Source organism: Fulmarus glacialis, unplaced genomic scaffold (assembly GCF_000690835.1).
Source record: "Fulmarus glacialis isolate BGI_N327 unplaced genomic scaffold, ASM69083v1 scaffold46865, whole genome shotgun sequence".
In the NCBI taxonomy this organism is placed as follows: domain Eukaryota; kingdom Metazoa; phylum Chordata; class Aves; order Procellariiformes; family Procellariidae; genus Fulmarus; species Fulmarus glacialis.
Genome location: NW_009214559.1, coordinates 5013 through 26004, shown reverse-complemented (window position 1 = coordinate 26004; position 20992 = coordinate 5013). Strand labels below are relative to the sequence as shown.

The 20992-nt window shown below is 41.4% G+C and overlaps 1 protein-coding gene across 1 annotated transcript; it reads left to right on the top strand.

Moving 5' to 3' along the window:
* Positions 1-418: 418 nt before the first annotated feature.
* WDR4 (WD repeat domain 4) lies at positions 419-20398 on the top strand (the record flags this gene model as incomplete). The annotated part of the gene is made up of 10 exons (XM_009578588.1): positions 419-478; positions 1215-1361; positions 3585-3741; positions 4304-4416; positions 7616-7676; positions 9012-9110; positions 14925-14989; positions 16521-16704; positions 17599-17668; positions 20220-20398. Coding segments are annotated over 10 exons (1135 nt in total), but the record flags the coding sequence as incomplete, so codon positions are not given.
* Positions 20399-20992: the final 594 nt, after the last annotated feature.

Here is a 20992-nt window from a genome sequence, read left to right as displayed (position 1 = left end):
TGCGTGGCCGGGCGCAGGCCTTCAGGCGTGCCTTGTGTGCGTTTTCTGTTACCGAATGCCAGTTCAAAGCTTCTTTAGTCTTGACGGTTTTCTGGCACGATTATGCACCATGAGATGCGCGTCACTGGTATGTGAACAATGGGGTAAACGCTAGTGACAAATAGTTAAGTAAAATACCTGTTTGCCAACAGGCGACAGTTTCTTTTTTTTTTTTGGCATGTGTGTACAGTCCAAGGTTTTAAGCTTCTACCGCACCTGTAGCACTTTGGGAGCCCATTTCACAGGGGTGGTTCCTCGAGATAGGGGTTGGTTGTGCAAATAACTGCGAAATAATAACATGTTACAGAAGAGTTGACACTCTTCTTAGTTGTGGTTGTTCTAGTTCCAGTGTTTTTAGTCTGTTGTTTTTTATTTGCAGTGATGATAGTCTCTTCGTGTACGATTGCATCAGTGCAGAGAAGACCTTAGGAAATAAAGGGTGAGAAAATCTGCTTAGGCAATCTGCTGTTTTCCTGGAGGGTGCATCTCCTCCTGAGGTTATGTGGCAGTGAAGATAATAAAAGAAAGTCACAGGATGGCTCCGTGATCAGGTGATGGCTAGCTCGTTCTTGCTAACCCTGATGGATATATATGTATGTATTTTTTTGTTTTTGTTTCATCCCAGAGGTGAGGGAGACTGTACACCTTTTTCTTTCTTAGAGAAACACCAGTAGTATAATCAATGATTCTGTAGGACTCTTCTTGGTCAAGACATTTACGGGAAAATGCTGCATTTTTTATTAGACCTTCTAAGACAGGAAAAACCCCACAAACCGGTTACGTAACTCCTCCTTCAGGTGTGTTCTCTATGTCATGAGATTTCAAAACCCAAAACAGTCTTTTTCTTAGTTTAAATTCAACCACTGGACATTGTTTTACCCGTAGCCAATTTTACTGTTTTCCCCTAAATTTGTATCAAGATCTGCTAGCAAAAACCCTAGAGTTTTTTTTTTAAGCAGATAATGATACAGGCTTAGATCTTATATCAGTTTCCTTTTTCTTGGCTTTTTTCTTTGCATTAATTTTCAAGTTGGCTCAACATTTTAAGCACAAATAAAACTTCTAATGTACTTTGTTCTTCATGCTCCTTCTTGATGGTGTGAGAGCAACCTGCTCTTTTTAAGGATTTCGGTAACTCTCAGGTTGTGAACTGTCGTTCCTCTTCTCTCTATTAGCCAGGATGGAAAACCAACAGATAAAGGAAGTGATGACATCCTAGCTTTTGCCTTCTCCCCATCAGGAGATTATTTTGCCTTGACAGATGACAGCAAACGTCTGATTTTGTTCCATACGAAGCCTTCCTGGGAATGTGTTAGCATCAGGTGAGGAAGCAGGATGTTGCATGTCACTTTGTTATGGATTTATGGCTGATTAATTTAAGAGTTATAAAATAGTAGTACTTGGATGTTGCCATTTGTTATCACTAAGCTGCCTCTTTTTTTTTTTTTCCTTGTACTTGTTCAAACAAATTTAATGTTCTTGGGAATTCAAAGATACTTGTCAAGAAGCATTGTGTGGTATCCCCACACCAAGAATGGGAGTGCAGATGTTTATATCAGTGGCCAAGGAAAGGATAATCCCTTTTCTTATTCCAAAAGACAGTATTTGCATCTTTAGGAACTGAAACTTTACCCACTCCTAGTGAACACTAAGGTTGGGCCTGTAAGAATGATACTGAGCAATTTAGTGAGTGCACTGTTGATTTGGAGGAGAAGATGTTTTGGGGAGTTTGTGAACTCTCTTAAAAGCGTATCGTTAGAGATGCTGCCAACTGTTTCCCTTCTGTAGTACAGTCCTCTTGAGAAAACAGTCTGTAGCTGTCCACCAGAGGTCCTCTAGTTACAAGTTTTCTGCTGCTGCTTGTGACAATTGTCTGTAAAAAAGAGGACCGTGAAGGACTTCCAGAGAAAGTACCTCAGCATGTGACGTCTCTGCTTCTGGTGGCCTCTGACAAATGTGAGGCGCTGGTTGCAAAACAAAACAGAGTCTCTGTCAGCTTGGCTGTGTGGGTAGGGTACATGATGGACCTTTGGTGGGTTAACCAATGTTGTAGTGAGTAAGTAATCACCAAAAAAAACCCCCCAGAAATGGCAAATTCTGTTCATTCTGTGTTCTGTCTTCCCTGCTGCTCTGTCCTGTGTGTCTTGCCCGTAATATGCCATAGGATAATTGTTTGGCGTTTCAGTTTTCTGCTAAAAGATCAACTAGGACCACAGCTGGATTTTTTGGGAATGTCACTACGTCTTACTAGGAAACTGGGAATACAGGCAAAAGGGTCTCTGTGTGAAAAAAAGAATGCCGAAGTTGAGCTATGTAACTTGGGTCAGTGTTTTGTGGCAAGCTGTATGAAAGGTTTCACGCAGTGCTAGCTTTTTGCGTCAGCTCATTTCAAACAAGGGGAGCTTTTGAATCTTCGTGTTTAAGATCAAAGGCAGTACAATGAACTTGGAGCAAGACTTTTTCTTGTTGGCAAGGTAACCTGTTTTGAAACTGTGCTGCCTGAGCCTGCGATGTGTTAGCAGGCATTCTTGTCCTATACATTTCCCCATTGTTACAGTGTTCCTTTAAACAGTCACTAAAAAGTATTAGAATTTCTGTCTTCCTACCTGAAGTACAGTATATTGTTCTTTTGCCTCCAGACGGTCACTGAATTTCAGAGTAGGTGTATAGAAATGTCCGTGCCCTATAGTCCCCGGTATCCACAGTCCTATGTTAACACACAGGACATAGAGGGGTTTGGAAAAGAGGTGTTATGAAAAGAGAAGAATAATAGTAATAACAATAGCTGTTAAGTTGCAGAAGCATTCTCCAGACTAAGTGATTAAACCTTTTTTAAAACTTGTTTTCTGACATATATGGTCCTTACATTTATCTGAAAAATTGCAAGAAAACCGTTACCTGCTACACTGGCAACTGGAACTACAAGATACAGGCAGATGGTGAGGGAAAGTCAGAGTTCAAGTTCAGGGCTTTGCCTGGACAAGGTAGCCTGAGACTATGGCTCTCTGACCTTGGATGCAAGGAGGAAGAGTCCTTGAAGCTTACGAGGAAGGCCTTCCTTTTACAGGACGAAGTGGCAACTGGAGAAGTAGTTTCAACACAGTTTTTAGATGTATTGCTGCAAAGGACTTTTACTAGGAGAACTCCTACCTTGTCTTCTCTTTTCTGCATGTTTAACTTGTATTTTTATTATGGAGAGTGCAAGAAAGTCTACCAGCTTTCTCTAGAGTACTGGCAGGCTGCCTAGGCAAAATGCTCATTTGAGAAAGTACCTAAGCAAAATGCAGGCATACAGCTTTAATGGCCTCCTTTTTTTCTCCCACCCCCCCAGGTGTTTGTTATTACATAGTTTAGTCATTTAATAGGTCTCAAAAGTGCTATTTTGGCCCCATATCCTCCGTTAAGATTATTCACATTGCTGCCATTTCAAGAATGTTGCATCTGAGAGCTTTTTGTCCAGTCTCTTGGTCTGTTTAACTGGGTCTGAATCCAGACTGCTGAAGCTGCTATCCAGAGCTGTTCAAACTGTGCCATTTTTCTTTCAGGTCCGTGAACAGGAGATGCACTTCCCTGATTATTACAGCTGCAGAGGATAAGATTCTGGTTGCAGACAAGTCTGGTGATGTCTATTCTTTCTCAATAACAGAACCCCAAGCAGATGGAAAACTTGAGCTGGGTCACTTGTCTCTGCTATTGGATGTGGTAAGTACATGCCTCTGTGTAGTTAGTACAATTTTTGGGTTTGGGTCTTTCATTGTTGCACTTTTTGCAGATTTGGGAGTTGTTTTTTTATATAACTGAAGTATGCGGTCTGGATTTCTTCCTACTGAGTTTACCAAAGGGTTATCTATTATGGGAGTGTGAGTGTTCAAAAAGTCTTCATTTTACAGGCACAGAAGATTTGGTGATGGAATGTATATGGGAATTCACCCAGTCTGTCATGTCAGTTTGTCAGTTGAGTGGTTCAATGTGATAACTAACTTTCTTTTTAAGACACAGTGGGACTTCCGCCTGTACTGTTGGAGCTCAGTGGCTTTCACTGGACCCGGTAGTCAGTGTTGCTTGTCGTAGTGAGCGAGAAAGTTACTGTCATAAAGATTTATGCTTTCATTGTCAGTGGAAAAGCATGGCTTATTGTTTCACCTGCCATTCAGTCAGGAGAAACAGATAGTTTACTGCTAATCTTTTTTTCTCCTGGTTAGGAAGAATTATATTAAAACAAGCATTGAACTACTGGGCACTAAAATTCTCCCTTTACCACTAGGCAGTGAGTCCCGATGACCGGTATATCCTAACTGCAGACAGAGATGAGAAGATCAGAGTCAGCCTGGCAAAGGCTCCTCATAATATTGTATCCTACTGTCTGGGACACAAAGAGTAAGTTCATTGTGTACAAAAGTTACTGTGTGCAGCTCTTCACTGTGCCTCAGTGAATGAAATGATTGTCTCCTCAAATCATAGTAAACAACAGATGGGTCTATGTTAGAATCATAGAATGGTTTGGGTTGGAAGGGACCTTTAAAGGTTACCTAGTCCAACCAGCCTGCTGTGGGCAGGGACACCTTCAACTAGATCAGGTTGCTCAGAGCCCCGTCCAACCTGACCTTGAATGTTTCCAGGGATGGGGCATTTACTACCTCTCTGGTCAACCTGTGCCAGTGTTTCACCACCCTCATCATAAAAAATGTCTTCCTTATATCTAGTGTGAATCTACCCTCTTCTAGTTTAAAACCATTCCCACTTGTCCTATCGCAGCAGGCCCTGCTAAAAAGTTTGTCCCCATCTTTCTTATAAGCCCCCTATAAGTACTGAAAGGCTGCAATAAGGTCTCCCTGGAGCCTTCTCTTCTCCAGGCTGAATAACCCCAACTCTCTCAGCCCCTCCCCATAGGAGAGGCGTTCCATCCTCCTGATCATTTTTGTGGCCCTCCTCTGGACCCGTTCCAACAGGTCCATGTCTTTCTTGTGCTGAGGGTTCCAGAGCTGGATACAGTACTCCAGGTGGGGTCTCACCAGAGCAGAGTACAGGGGCAGAATTACCTCACTCAACCTGCTGGCCACAAGAGACTCCAGAGCCTGGAGATTGTTAGTTCAGGATGGAGCCTACCTTTGTCTTAGGAAGGGAAGTCTTTGTGGTTTGAACAGACGCTACTCTAATGGCACCTCAATGCAGAGCTCGGACTTGGAGATTCTGTGGTAATACAAAAAACCTGGCTGTATCAATAGAAAGGATAGAGCACTCTTTCTGCCTGGACATCAGACTCCGGTGAGCTAGAGGCTGCAAAATGGTCCCATAAAATAGATTGAAGGAATCACGCTTCTTAATGTAGTTACCTGGCCTTTCTAGTAGCTGAGAAAAGGGACTTTGTGTTTTCCTTGAGATTGGTTCTATTGCTATGAGCAAGAACACTTAGGCAAGTAGAAGGATCTGTGGAAGGTGGACCATAGGGGATATCCCTATAGAAGGATGATGTGCTGCTGTGTTACTAAGTCTAGTAAAATGCAGGGTTCACTCTGCATAAAAACAGGAAGGATGATCTTTCCCTTCCCTTCCTTTCTCTTCCATCCTGAAGTGAAGGTCCTTCTAATTAGTTATCTGAAGAGTGGAAGGCAGCAAAGCAACCTGCTAGCTCTACTGATGTGATTCAGATACGCTCTGACTTGCTAGGAGACCGGTAGTTCTTTTGGTATAGGAATAGGGGTTGTCTTCCAGCCACTTCATTAGGACTTCCTTTTCAGCCTACAGGAGGGACCATACTTTCCCTTCCCTTCTCAGTAGTCCTTTTCCCATGAGGAAGACACAGATGGCAAATAGACTTTTAAAAGACTTTTCCCTCTACATTTTGCTGCTTAAAATGTCTATCAGTTGTGATATTTTAAAAGTCTGTCGACTTTGCCTTCTACCTGTATGTAGTTTTGTGGGCTTTTGGAGGTTTTTTGTTGTTGTCAGTTGTTAGGGTTTTTGAGTAGGGTAGGGGGGTTGTGCAAGTTTTGTGGGTTTTTTTTTTGTATGTGTGACCACTGCTACATTTTGAAGTCCACAGTGACAAGGTAGCAGAGAAGATGTGACCCTGCATAGGGTGGAGAACGCGTGTATTTCTGCTTGTCTGGCCACTGAGTTACTTGGGCATAACAACACCCTTCCAGGCACGTTCTTCCATAAGATGATGCAATACGGTGCAGTCAACTCACTACATCAGAAACAAGAGTTAAAGAAAGACAGTGTGACTGGGGAACTTGAGATATGGCTAGCAACCTACCTAAACTTGCCCACCAAGGTATTTTAATAGAGCATTTAGGTCACAGATTAATTTGGAGTATCAGTGTGATTTTAATAACATCATTTGGTAGGCTAACCTGTGTAGAATTGGCATAGTATAAAAGCAAGAGACTACTCATGTTAAAGACCTAAGTAGTCTTTGATCAGGTCAGTTTCTATAGCATATTTACAGGGCCATGTCCGATGTTTCCACCTACTGTGTACACAGTTGTGCTTTCTAATGAATAGAACTTGATGGTCAGAAAGACACATTTAAATGGGGGCCATTGTGTCTGCACAAAGAGTTCATTAGTGGCTGCAGAGTGGAAAGGCACTTAGTGTAAATTGACTGAAATATATTTTAAAATTAAATATTTAAATTAGGAATGAATAAGCAAAGGATTACATAAAGCAGCTATAATTGTCTTGTTTCACGCTCCTGGATTTTCTTTTTTCAATGGGGTGCATGGCGATTGTTGCTGGATCTATTATGCATGCATGCACCTGCCATTACTGCTTTGTCGTGAAAGTTTGTGTTACAGTGACCAAATCTCTTCCTTCTTGTTTTTTTTCTTTCTTTTTTTAATGGCCTTAAAATCATGCCCGTTTTCAAAAGCAAGACTGTCCCACTCAGGTAATGTTCTGCTCAGGTCACTATGTTTTAAGTTGCTGAGCTCTAAGATAATAACGAACTCCAGAAGTTCAGGTCCTCATTACTCAACAAGGACAAGTCATGGTAGACACAGCAGTATTGCATATTTCTGAAGAACAAGGTTTCTGGCTGAATGTAGACACTAGTGGTAAATTGCCACATGCTTGTTTTAAAATTTTGTAAAGATTGCTTTTGAATGATCCCCAACTGTGATGGGAGAGATGTGGTATTGTGACAGCTGAGTCATCACTGTTGTTGTGTTTTAAAAGCATCTGTTGATTAATATTTTTAATGTGCATCATGAACTGAGAAAGGGGAACATGCTACCTGAGTAAATCTGTCTCCATTGGCATTTTTTGGTCTAAATGGCAAAGTTCTCAATCGGGAGGAAGTCAGTAGAATTCCTTGAGTGCAGATGGGGAAATGTTTTTTTCTATTAAGTAGAAAGTCAGTAGTTTGTGTAATGTATATATACTATGTTAAGTACTGTTATGTTAAGTACTGTAGACATATTTTTTTTCTTCCTCCTAGTTAGCTTGATGTGGAGAATCTGTTTGTTTGTTTATTATAAGATTCTCTTTAAAATTAGTGTTTTCTCTTACTGTGTGTGTTTAAAGACCAGAGTGTCATGCAAGAGAGTTCAACTTTTGACTACTTTCCCTTTAGGTTTGTAAGCAAGATACTTGTAATACCCAACTATCCTGATCTGCTGTTGTCAGCTTCTGGGGTATGTATTGCAATTTCTTCAAAAAAGTATTTTTCTTGAAAATTCAGACTTTAAAAGCATTGTTTGCTTGTGTTTCCCCCAAGTTCCTTGGGTTACTTGGAAAAGTCTCTCATGGTTTACAGCATGCTTTCTCTCTCCCTCCTTCCCCCCTTCTCTCAGCTTTCTGTTCCGCCATTCTATTGCTAGAACATAAGAGCCGTTTACTGTGTTTATAGCAAGGCTAGCTTCTTATTAAGGTCTTTGGGATGGAGAAATCACGAAGTCCTCAGTATTTCTTCATCTTGCTTTGCAGCACAGACAAACATTAATCATTGGACTGTTAAACAACTTTGAAGTGAATGGGTATTATGCCAGCCTGCCATGATAATGAGTGTCTTGAGAATGAATGGCCTTAGAATCACAGATTTTTTTTTTTTTAGAGCTTTTAAGATGAGAAAATTGTTCCCTCTACACCCTCCCACTTGCTTTCCCCTGTGAGACTTGTTCTGAATTTTGTCCTTGTCTGTATGTCCTCATAGTATGTCCAGTGCATGTTGTGTAGAGGTTGCAGTGCAGTGCTACGCAATGCTTGGATGAGGACTGAAGAAGTGAGTGTTCCCTCCTTTCTCTCTCCCCAGCCCTTTTCTTAAATTGATGGCATCCAGCTGTCATGCCAGACCTGTACAGAGAGAGTAGATGGAGTTGGTCTAGAAGAAAGGAAACAATATTCTTTGTTTCCCAGATTACCAAAACTGCATAGGAAACAAATAATGTTTTCTGTGAAGATGTGAAGATCGTAGTAATTCTTAGCATTTGGTTTCAGCTGCTGTTCTTGCTTCCCTAAGGCTTTTGTCTCTTGTTCCTCTAATTCTTTAAGCACCTCTAGCGTTAGTGCTGTGTGCGGCTATATTTAATTCTTAGCAAATGCTCTTTGATGACTCTGTTTTTCCAGAGAGGTGTTTAGCTTCTCTCCAGGAGGTTAGTAAATCAAATGAGAATTTGGGTGATAACAAGAGTAGGGGTGGAGAAGGGCAACCTGAAAGAATTGCCATTAAAATGCTGAGCACATGTATTATCATGCTATTTGAGACAGACTTGAAATGCTGCCCTCCAGCTACCCAATTTCCACTTCAAAAGGAGAATTAAAGTTAGCATGATTGAATAATTTAGAATGGAGAGGAAAAATTATGTTAATTAAAATGCTTTATCTGCAATTTGAGTCTTAAATAAGTGACTATTTAGCAGCTTCTGTGGGAAGCTCTTCAGGGAAATAGGATTTAGCTGAAGGGAAGGAGTGGCCTCTCTTTGCCTGAGGTGCTGTTAGTAATAGACTTGTGTCCGCTTTTATCTGTCCAGGACTCGACTCTGAGACTTTGGGAGTACAAAAGCGGGGAAGAAGTGTACTGCTGTCATCTAAGCGGCATCTGTGGGCCTGAGACAACCAAAACTGACCAGGTACGCCCGTGTGTGTTAGTGGTTTTGCTATCCTCCTGATCCTTGTGACTCCCAGACGTGTTTGTTGCATTTTGTTGGGAGTGCCTCCCTTCTGTCCCTGGGTTTGGAAGTTATGTGAGACCTAGAAACTGTTACAATAGCCTGGCATTTCAGTAAAGGAAGAAAGTCCCTGAAATCCATTCCTGTGTCTTCTGTGCATTTCTAAGAAGTGCCAAGCAGTGACCAAAAGAAGCTGTTTGTAATTCTTCCCAAATAGAAGTTCTGCACACTGGAAAAATTTTCAAGTGAAGGCTTTGTCCAAAAACACAGGTGCCTTAGTCTCTTAGCCAGAAAGTATCTTGTAACACTGGACAGATCTAAAAATTCACCCATTTTTTAAAAAATACTTAGAATTTCAAGTGTTAAAGTTGCAATTTATCTGAGCAAAAAGAAGCTTTGTAACATTTGTAACCAGTCAGCTGCAATAATACTGCCCTGTGGAGTCAAAACACTGGGCTTGTTCCTTTGGGTTGTTCTGAAGCTGGGCAGTGTCCAATATTAAAATGTATGAGTCCTACGTGAAAACTTAATACCCCAGGAGCTCTCCTTAGCTTTCAGCCTGTACATGAGTGGTGTCATACGTACGCGTTAGGGGTGCTACTGTAATTTGGGATGCTAATCTGATGTGAGGAGTCGTTCTGGTAGTACTTGATCTTCTTTCTTGTCACGTGAATTAGCATACGACCTATTAGCAGTGAAACAGCACTCGTTCTTGTCCCTGCTGTGTACATCATATTAAACCAGCTGCTAATCTGTTGGGTCATTTAAGAGTTGTTTGTCTTACCACCCATCCTGATGGGTGTGTTTTTCATGTGAATCTCTAAAAACACTTCTTTCTCTGAAGACCACACTTGTCTCCCAGTTGTTGGGTGACTGGGAAGCCTGTAGCCATGGATGGCTCTTGAAGCAAATCCACTGTGGAATTCGTATCCAGGCTGAAATTGAATTGAAAAGTTCTGTCTTTCCTCCCTTGTGTTTTGTTGTGATTTCGGTTAGTTGAAGTGTGGTGTGCTCGGCCTCTCCCAGCAGTCGGGAGCCATTCCTGGGGATCTCTCAGAGATTCTTTGCTGTCCGTGTGGGTCTGGCCTGATCTTGTTAGTGGGATACCCAGTTACTGAACTGGGAGCACAATCCATGGGAGGACCAAGCTCCTTGGGGCAGACCTGACAACTCAAGGGTTTTTTTCTGTGCAGAAGACATCAGCAAGTTGTTCTTTGTGTTGGAGTAATAACGTGCAACTTTGTGTCTATAGATAAGCCCAGGAAGGCAGCCACTTGCATCACAGCATTCAAAGCTCAGATACTGTAAATCTTGGTTTTGGCCTACAGTTCCTGTTAGCAGGAATTCAGGGTAGTATCTATATGGACAATTTAACCTGCTCCTGAACTTGAAACTTTAAAGCACACCTGAGCCAGAGACCTCTCATACACATTCACAAGGTTTCTGGCGCATTTCAGCTTGAGTCTAGTTCTTGAAATCTTTGAAGTAGCTATTGCTGGTTTTTTTCACAAGCAAAAAATGGGTGTACCAAGTTAGGTGACAAGCCCATGTAGCTGGTATCCTCTTATAATCTGGGTGCAGCAGGATTTGAGTAAAGAAGGGAGAATTAAGATTGAGGCAAATCTACAAAATTAGTTTACCACATATAGCCTTCTGGAAATAAGTGGCTTGGGGAGTTTCAAAGCTGAAGTGTTTTATCTTTGTGTTCTAAAGTAGCTAGTGAGAGTGCTCTGTTGAAACAACATGGTTTGGTAGCCATCGAATCCATGTCTGCAGTAATGTTGCAAGGCATTTCTTTTGGAGGGAAGAATGGTTTTATTTTAAAATACTTTGCCTTCTAGCTTTATTGGACCATTGAGGACTAGTAAGCAACTAGCTGTGAACTGCGGAATCCTATTACTAATTTTAAAAATGCTACTTGTTGCTTAGACTGGCTTAGTATTTAGAAAGGTAGCTTGCATGTAAATTAATGGTGCTTGATCTCACACTGAATCGTAACTCCATTGCTTACAAACAAGTTTATAAAAAAAAAATATGAAACTACATAATAAACCTTGAACATAGCATCGGATAAACTAACAAATGTTAGAGGAAAAAAACTTGCTGCTGCAAGCAGGAACTGATTTAAAAAATAATCTCCAACTCTCTTAGAATGTTTTTGAAGGCTTTTGAATGTAGTTTAGTAATACTTGCCTTGTCCCCTAACACACCTGATAAAGTCCCTTCCATAGGATACTTCTTATGGTGATGGAGTCTCTCAGTAGAAATCTGGGGTGCCCTTTGACTGTTTGAGGAGTCTCTGTTTAGCTGCTTTACCTTGGTGTGAGTAAGCAATGACAGAAAGGGAAAACCCACAAACTGTGGGTTAATAAATGTAACATAGCAATTAATAAACTGTATTCCTGCAGTGTTTTGCAGTTCTTCTATCCGCAGCCGTATGTGTCTCCTAACGGTGGTCTTGGAAGCCTTCAGGCTGGCCTGTTCCTTGAATCTGTGAAATTCTGCTTACTGCCCAGAATTACAGGCGTTCTAAAATCTGTCTCCCATGACATTAAGTTTGCACAATGCTTGAGGGGTGCAGAAGACTCGGATGACTTCCAGAGTTTGTACATACTTGGAACAGTGATCAGGCAGTGTCCCAATGATTACAGACAGAAAAATGACAGATTTAAACCTTAATGCGGTGCATTGCCGCCTTTGTGCTGCATTGCTACACAGCTGTCAATATATACTTCTTTCAGAACAATTACTGTTCTGATGGCGTGGAGGACCAAAGGGGAAAGGAGACTTGTGTTTTGCTGGCATCATAGTGGTAGAAATGCCAGAGATGATGTCTCGTGGTAGTATTTAGTTGTGCTGTGCATCCAAGTGTATCAAAGATCATCCCTGCAACCTAGTGTGACATTTATAGTCTGAATTTAAGGGAACAATCTCTTGAGTCAGCACTTTGTAGGTTGTAACTAGCGTGCTGTCTGCAAATAACTCTGGCAACCAAAGATCAGATGGGGTATACGTGTTTGTTTTTTTTTTTCTTTTGCGTTGCATTTCATTTTTACCGTTGATAACCACTGTGAATGCACTGAAGCTTGAAACACAACCTGAAGCACAATGATAATGGAATCATCAGTAATGGTGGGTCATGTGAGCACATAAATGTGGGCTTATTTTGCTTGGCAGATGATGAATATAAGTCTGTTTGGGGAATGTAGGAGTGTTTTTGAGCAGTGTAGCGTTGGTTTCAGCTGATGGGTTGTAGATCCTCAGTTCAGTTTCTCACTAGAATGGGATTAATTCTCTAATTTCTTAGAGATACATAAATATTTTTCCTGCTTCGGAGCTTTCACCTCATCTGATCCTCTTGACAGCAGAAACTTGTTTAAAGTCCAGAACATGAATTGCACAACTCTAGCCCAGTGCTCTAGTACATTAATTTTTCATAGGGTCACCTCTTCTCACAGATGACATCAAAAGTTAATTTTAAGGTGTTGGCAGGCTGATAACAGTGTCATATAAACGCTGAATAAGTTCAGAGAGTATCAAGTGAGCATCTGTTTATCACAGACTGCTCTTGTAGCTTTTCTTTAAATTAACTGATTTGATAGGCTTGTCCTTGAACAAGATCCTGCTCTGGGGCCTGTGTTCACTTTGCTGATTGTTAACTTACCCACACATGGAAAGGAGAGAGCTTGCAAAGAAGATGCATTTTCTTGTCTCTGTCCAGCTGTGAATAACACTTGGTTCAAATCAAAAAAACCTCCTCCTCCTCCCTCCCCCAGTGAGGGTGGGGGAGAGCTGCTGCATACTTCAAGTTCACAAAACCCTCTGACAAAGCACTTAGCTGTGTAGGTGGGCACTTCCCATCGCTGCACTTGCCCTGCATGTTTGTCATGAGACAGGCGGAGAGGCAGAGCTTTGTTACTAGAAATAAATATCACAGGTTTGGGTTTTTTTAATATATATATATCTTGGCTTGTTCCCGTAAATGTCTAAATAACCCACTGGTGGTTTACAATAGGAGCTGTCAGTTCTACTCTAAAGCGGTGGTGTAAATGGCTCCATACTGCAATAACTACATTTAGATGTATTTGCTACAGAGAACCTTTCTGGTTCAGACCACTCATCCTCATCCAACTTATTTTTATTTGGAACTGTAAGCATTTTTTTATGTCCGTGTTAAACAGGGGTTCTGGGTCCCAATGCTAAATATGGACTAACAACTTAGTATTTCTGCAGAGTAGCAAGAGATTAGTCCCATCTGTTCCCAAGAGCTCTAAAACATACCATCTTTTTGATAATGTTTTTTATGAAGTGCTCCTTTTCTGTCTAAACAGGCAATCGAGGAGTATGTGAGTGAAAAGTGTGGGGATGCTGTTGTTCTTGCTTCCCCCCCATGAGATTGTATCACAGAATGGATTTTTTTTTTTCTCATGTGCTAGAGATGCACTGTGTAACCCTGGTTTTCAGCTATATTTATACCATTAATTAACTTTCTTTCCCGCAGTTGGTTTATCTTTTAGTAGTTGCATCATGTACTGTTTACAAAATAGCTTCTGGTATTAAACTTGCTGACTTGAATGTTTGGAAGCTGTAGAGCTTCTTTTGCTTTCCTACATTGATTGCAAAATTCCGAAATGAGCACCCTGACAATGCCTATACATCAGCTGGTAGCTCAAAGGGTAAAATCCCATGGTTACTCCCAAATTCAGCTTAACCCGGTTAACCAGGGGTTCTGTCTAGTGGCGAGTGTCGGAGGTGAAGGCTTGAAAGGGGGTAAAAGGAAAGAGGACTTGAGGATGCATCTGAATTCTGCCAGTGGAGTGTCAAGAAAATGTATTTTCCCTGCCCTAAAAGGAATAACTCATTACTTCTCTAGGAGGAAGGTTTTATTAACCAGAAGTGCTGGTGTTACTGCTACTTATAAAATATACTTGAGAACCAGCCTTTTGGCTTTGCAGTTTCGTCTTTCACATTATGTAACAGACACTTTTGAAAAAGCACCGTAGGGCATCTTCTTGCAGTTTCTCTGCTCCTCCCAAGTTCTTACTTCCCACTCAAGGACTCTCAAATCAGTTATATATTTCAAGTAGTATGGTTTGTGCAGCAAAGGTATTTCTCTGATTCTCTCCCAGATAAAACTATACATCTTCTAATTTAGGAGTGTGGTGTGGGGTTTGTCGTTGTTGGGTGTGGGATTTTTTTTTTTTTTTTTTTAAATGAGGAAAATGGCCTCAGGCAGTCTTGCCTTGTTCTTCAGAACGCATTTTCTCTTAAATGGTATGGCTTCACCCCCAGACACAGGTTGAAAGCAGACAACACAGCAAGGATATTCGCGATGCATCAGTATCTTCTTTTTTTAACAAACATAGCAGCAGCTAATGGCCTGTGTTTATAATCTCTAAGCTGCTAGTGTGATATCCTGGCTGAGGAGACTTAATGTTGATGTTTTTGCCATTAGCATTGCAGGAGAGAATGTTTGAAGGTGGCGTACTTTTCCTTCATCTGTTAGTTTGTCTATTAAGAGTAGTTCACTCAAACCTTTACATTTGATCTCTGTTTGGATGGCTGTGAAGGGAGAACTGTGGAAGACTTCATAAAACAGCAAACACTGGTACAAAAATATACTTCACTGCAGTTTAAAGGTAATTACATTGCTTGACTTGCTGTAAATTAAGACATCTGCTAAATTTTAAAGGCTAGGACATGAAATGGAATGTGAATTTTCTGCCCATAAATGGTCTTAACTTACAAGGATATTTCTTTTTCTTTTCCTAACAGAAATACCCTGTGTCAAGAATATCCTACTGCTGTCAGGGTGGTTATGTTGCCATTCTATGTGACTGGTAAGAATAAATGGAATAATGGCTAAGATCATCACAGCTCCTGCAAAGGCAAGAGCAGCTTTCCCTGTTGGCTGTCCTAACTTCCCCCTAGCCTGCAGTACTTGGTACTGTGGATCTCCGAGTATCCCAGGCATGCCTGTGGCCTCACAGGGAGCCTCTGGGTCCTTGTTGTACTTGGTCTGAGTGCAGAAGTGAGTGCAAGGGTTACCCAGCTAAGTTGAATTTTGTAGACTTTATGATGTCTTTCAGTCACAGGAGGAAGTGCAAGGCTAGGATGCATGAGAGCCCTGCTCGGTGCTCAGGATATCTCCCTAAATCGCTGTGCCTGACATGTGTGGTTTGGGTCCCATTTTGTTCAGGATGCTGTGGCGATGGAGCGGCACTTCTTGACCGTATTCTGCTCCTGTAAATGGGTTCAGCCATTCTGTTTAAAACCACAGCGTTGCTTCAGTTTAAAAATGTCGAGGGGCTACGTTGACTTCTGGGTTCAAATGTATGTGTTTGTGTAAGGAGAGAGTGCTCGGGAGCTGAAGGGCCAGTTACAAATCCAACTGGCGAGGAAATGTCTTGCGGGGATAGACAAGCCCTCTTCCCCTCTCTTTCTACAGCACCTTAAGCCTGCCAAGGAAGCTGTTCTTCCTGACAAAAGCTTGCCAAGAGGAAAGGGAGAGATTGCCAGAGTTGCCTGTACAGTGAAATCGGCAATCTGTCCCCTCAGTGGACTTGCTCTTCGCCAGAGCGAGGAGCCTTAGCTGCTTCCCATCATGCCTTCTCCGTGGGCATCCAAACTGGCCCTGGAAGGGGAACCCATGTCAGCTGAAGGCAGTGCCCATGTCACTTAGCCCAGGGGCCGTGCCGTGCTCTGCGTCACACTTTTATTTGCAGCTCCACAGCCCAGCATTTCTAAACAGTGCTATCATGTGGACCTGGTAGGCCACTCAGGAGGGAACCGAGGTGTCCTGTCTGGCACATGGGGGACCTGTCTGAGGGAGGCTAGGAAGTTCTGCATGTAGAGGCTGTGGCTGTTAGGGGAATGAGTGTTGATGGGAGAGGTGGAGATGAGTGCGGTGTCAGAGTCCTGTTCTTCAGCCCTGTCAAGGTTTCCTGTCCCTCTCATTCCCTCCTCCCCTCCCCGGCATGCAATTCCTTTCCTGTTTTATTTTGACTGGTGCTCAGCTACATATTCCTTCAAGTGAAGCCCTGTAGGCCGGTGTGCTATGATGCAACACTCCTTACATAAGTCCTTAGCAATCCTTATGAAATGCCCTTTACTACCTTTTCTTTTAAAGAAAAGGCAGTATTGACTGCTTTTTCTTTCATGTAACGCTTCAAAAGCCATTTGGCGTATTAGGTATTTACAGCTTTTGCCTCAGATCATGTAAGCACTAGAGTGCTAGAGTATTTTTTGCAATTCCTAATGACTTTGCTTTGGCTCTGTTTGGAATTAGACTGGGTGTTTATAGTTTGCTATACAAGTGATGGCTGTAGGTGGATTTGGTAATAATGGTAATTAAGTTTTTCCTCTCAAAAGTATTCCCACAGTCTACGTCTTTCAGCTTGATGCCATTGCCCAGCAGCTAGTTTACAGACAGCAAATCTCTTTGAAACATAAAGGTTGGGACATTGCGTTTGAGGAAACGGGAGATCTATGGATTTTGCAGGAAGACAATGAAGCTCCTCTTCAATTGTACAGACCATGTGATGGACAGTGGAAGGTAGGTGCTTTTCTTATGCTAACATCCTGAATGTTTTGTGTTGTCTAGAGGACATAATAAAAATGGAGTAAACTTCCATGAAAGCTAAATGGCAAACTTCTCTATGTCTTGAGATGGAGTAAAAGTCATAGATGCACATCTCATTCTACTTCTCACCTGCGTATAACGCAAAGCTGCTGAGAGCTTGTTGTGAATACCAGTCTCTTCTCTGGTAAAGCTAACGTCTGGCATAGCAGGATCGAGCAGAGTGGTTGTCAGCTGTTGCACTCAGTACTTTAAACCATTGCCTGTGCTTTCTGTGTGCTACACTTGAATATTTAAAAAAACCACAACAACAAAATCCCTTTGTGGTTTGCTGAGGAATGCTTTCCACACAGCCTTCCCTGTACCTGCCTCTAAGGGATCCTTTGCGGGCCAAGGCATTCTGGGAGCATTAAGGGGATTTCTTTTTGCTGAGAACAGGGAGTCACATTTGAGGGATGTGCTATCAAGTTCTCTGTAATAGCCTATTAAACAACTGGAAGCTTGCTTGTTATCCTTGTAAGTTCCCAGCTAATTATAGTATAGTTGTGAAGTGGTTTTAAATGAAATTTCTAAGTATGTTCTTTGACACTTATGTCTTCCTTGTGATATTCCTTCTCCTCACAGATTAGTAAGTGGGAATCCATTTGCTTTTCCTTCAAGCTGAAAAGCTTCCTCAGCAGAACATGTGATCTCAGGCCAGGCTTCTATAGCAGTCCTGGAAAAAAGGAGCCTAAAAGAGATCATGGAGGGCTTACACTTGCTCTCCTTTCACTGTACTTGTCTGAAAGCTGTTGCATTTTTCAGTGTGCTGTGAAACATGAGATTGTTTATTATTCCCAAAATATCTTGTGATGTTCCTTCTTTTCCCAGGCTGTAACTGATGACGAAGGATTACAGAAGATGTCAAAATATCTTCAAGACAACTGGACAGTGTTTGAAGGTGAGAAATTTGGCCTAAAGGCCCAGGAAATGCAATTTTTACAGCTAAAGCATAAGATTTAGGAGCAAGATTAGAGTTCAGGTCAGTTCAGCTGGCTGTTGAAGTCACTTAATCTTTCAGTTTTCTCAGTTTCATCACTCCATCTGGTATGGAAGTTAGTATAGATCATGAAGTGTGTTCAGGTTACTGTTACCACAAAATGATGTATTTAGATCTGAATTGTAGCATTATAACTGTTTTACATAGACACCTTATCTGTAGCTAAACACCCTGTGACAGAGCTGCTGGAGTCTGTCTTACTGCTGTGATATCGAATACTGTTGTTTGTCGTCTTGTCTCTTACCTGGGCCTGATGCTTTATCAGAAGTACAGTGGAGACAGTGAGAATGGAATAGCCATGGGAGGAGCAGCATCGCTGTAAAGATGGGCCATTTGGGTCCACCTTGGCAAGGCAGATTAGGTGGAGCTTGCTGTGGCTGGAGAGTGTGACCCTGGATGGTATCACAGATGAAATTGATTGGTATCAGGGTTGGTTCATTTTGTTCTTGATTCCTGCCCCACCCCCAGTCTCTGGCAGGAAAACAATACATGGTTTACTAGTTCAGAAGCACCCTCTGTTTCCAGTATTTTTTGTATTTAAAAACCACCCAACTTTATTTAGAAGCTGAAATTATGGCAGTGGTGGCTGCAGGGTAGAGAAGGGTTGCAGCATGTGCTAGTGGATGTCTCATCATGTATTGAGAGTTGATTAATTGAAATTTCTCTCCTGTACTTTGCTGGGAGACTGGGAACCTTCCTTAAAAAAAGTGTTACAGTCCCCACCGGTCTTTTGGTCTGTTCTCAGTGGTCATACGTAAAGATGGAAGAGTTGCAGGAACGTGCAGTCTAATGTAAAGTCTCCTTAATATTTAGTGTTGGATGTGGGTGTAGCTGTCATTAAGTTGGTCATTAAGTTGTCATTAAGTTGATACAGTCTTTGAAATCTAAGAGGAAGTCAGGTACTTCTTTGGAAGGGAGAGTGTTTGCATGTAGATGTTGCAGACTTGATAGTTACAGCCAGGCAGATAATTAGAAGTATGAGGTCTGAGTGAAAATGAGCAACAGAGAAGTAAAAAGAGCAGGCAAGGGAAGAGGTTCTGAGCATAATTAGGCAGTGTAGCAAATTACTGTGATATACAGTAGCCGGCTGCATCTGCAGCTGGGAAAGGAGGACTGCTCAGATGACAGGGTCTATTATTGTTAATTAGTAAGGGGAGGGTCTCTTGATGAGCACTTATTCCAGTGCATAATTAGTGCTTGAAAAGGTAGTTACTTCTTTTAAAAAAGGTGATCATTATATTTTTTAAACCCAGTCTTAATGCCTGCATGTAGTCTTTTTATAAACTTGTTTCACCTGATTGCTGATTCTGTAGGATTTAAGACACGTAGGTCAATCTTGAAATACACGTTGAACAGTTTCATATTGTTATAACTGATCCCAGAAAAAGATAGAGCAAGATTTAGTGCAGACTGATCAAGTAGAGAGTGGCATGGATATTCAAACTGACAGCACGCAATTTCTCCCAGGGCTAAAGGCCCATAAATTGATTACTATGTGAGTGCAAGACCCTCAAAAGTAAAAGCATTTGCTTTGCTGAGTACCAGCAAGGGAAAGTAGCTTTGTTTGTCTACCAAGAGACAAGAGGTTGCTGTATGTACATTACTGTGGAGTAGCACACTAGCTTCAGGACCAAACCTTAGCAAATACTGGATTTCCTTGCATTTGCCCTTTAAAATCAAGAATTTTTGGAAGTTGGAAAAGGTAGGAATACAAAGAGAACTAGAGGTAACTGGCTTTGTCAGGTACCACTAACAATTTTTAGAAATGTGGACCTAGCCAGCTAGTCTCATTCTGTATTCTCTACAGAAACAATCTGATTGGGCTTTTTTGGATAGCAGTTAGTTCCCTGTTAAACTCGTCTAAGCTTACGGTCTTAAAGATGGTGTGATAAATATTATGCTGAATTCACAGAAGGTGTAACAAAACCATTGAAGTGAATGCTTAGAAATGTGTATGTGCTGTAGGACATCACTGTTTGAAGTCTACTTCTTTGGGCTTCTTTTAAGTTAATAGTCTAGGAGACAGGTCAGCTAAGCACAGTTAGGTAGCATATGCCCTTTGCAGTGCTTAGGTCTTGGGGAACAACTCCAATGGGATATCTAACAGTAAGTTGAGACAGCAGTCGTTTTAAAAACAGAAGCCTTGAAATCTGCAAGTATCCAACATGTAGGGAGAGCTGCGTGTTCTCTTTGCTTCAATGTCAGGTGCTTGCCTCTGTACAAATTTTTTAGCCTAAAAATGGAGGCTATGCTTGGCTGCGTGAATGCTGAACAGATGCTTACCAACACAAATCAGGCTTACACGGTGTAAATGCTGATATTTAATAAAGTGGATAGGACCACAGTAAATGAGTTGAAATGCCACTATCTAGAATTACAGTACAGGAAGTAATTGATGAGACCGCTAAGGGAATTAACACCTGTCTTGTGTTCTTGCTTTGCCAAATTGCAGGTTTTGTTGGCTCAGAGCGCCACTACAGCAGTCTCTATAAGGCTTCATTTGATAACATGGCCGCCTACCTACAGAGGAAGGAGGAAAGGTTACAGCAGCAGAAAAAGAAAAGGCAGGATCTGCAATGTGGTTCGAATGGACAAACAAAAAAGATGAAGACTGAAGAATCATTGCTATGACACTGTTGTTTGTTTGTTACTTTTGCCTTGCTGAAAGGAACTGATCTGACTGCAGACTGTTTTTAAATGTAAAATGAATTATGGAAGAAGACTGGTTTAAACTTTTATTCAGATTCAGGTTTTCAGGTAGCCTGATATGACAATATCCTGCTTGCAGCAGATAATGCATTTACAATATGCCTTAGCTTCTAGCAGCATACAAGTGTTAGCAGTTCAGTCCTAGGAATCTCTAATGCATGATATATGAATATTGGAGATGGTATTTTCCTTGAAACAGGATTTTCTTTTTGCCTACTGTGTTCAGGCTTTCTTCTTCAGGTGGAAGTGCACTGATTAAAGTTGATGTAATTTTTTTTGTTTGTTTCTTTTGTTTTTGGGTTGGTTTTTTTTTTAACTTTTTAAAAGGTCTGTTAGTTAATGTAACTAACTTAGTGTACCTGGCTATGGGAAAGGGAATGTAGTAAAATTCTTGCTGTATATGAAAGGTTTTAGCTCAGACTTCGCCATCTCTGTTTTTACCCTTTACCTTCAATTTATATGGTAGGGATTCTGCCTAGCTGATTAGAAGCTTCTTGCTTGTGGCATATTTCTATA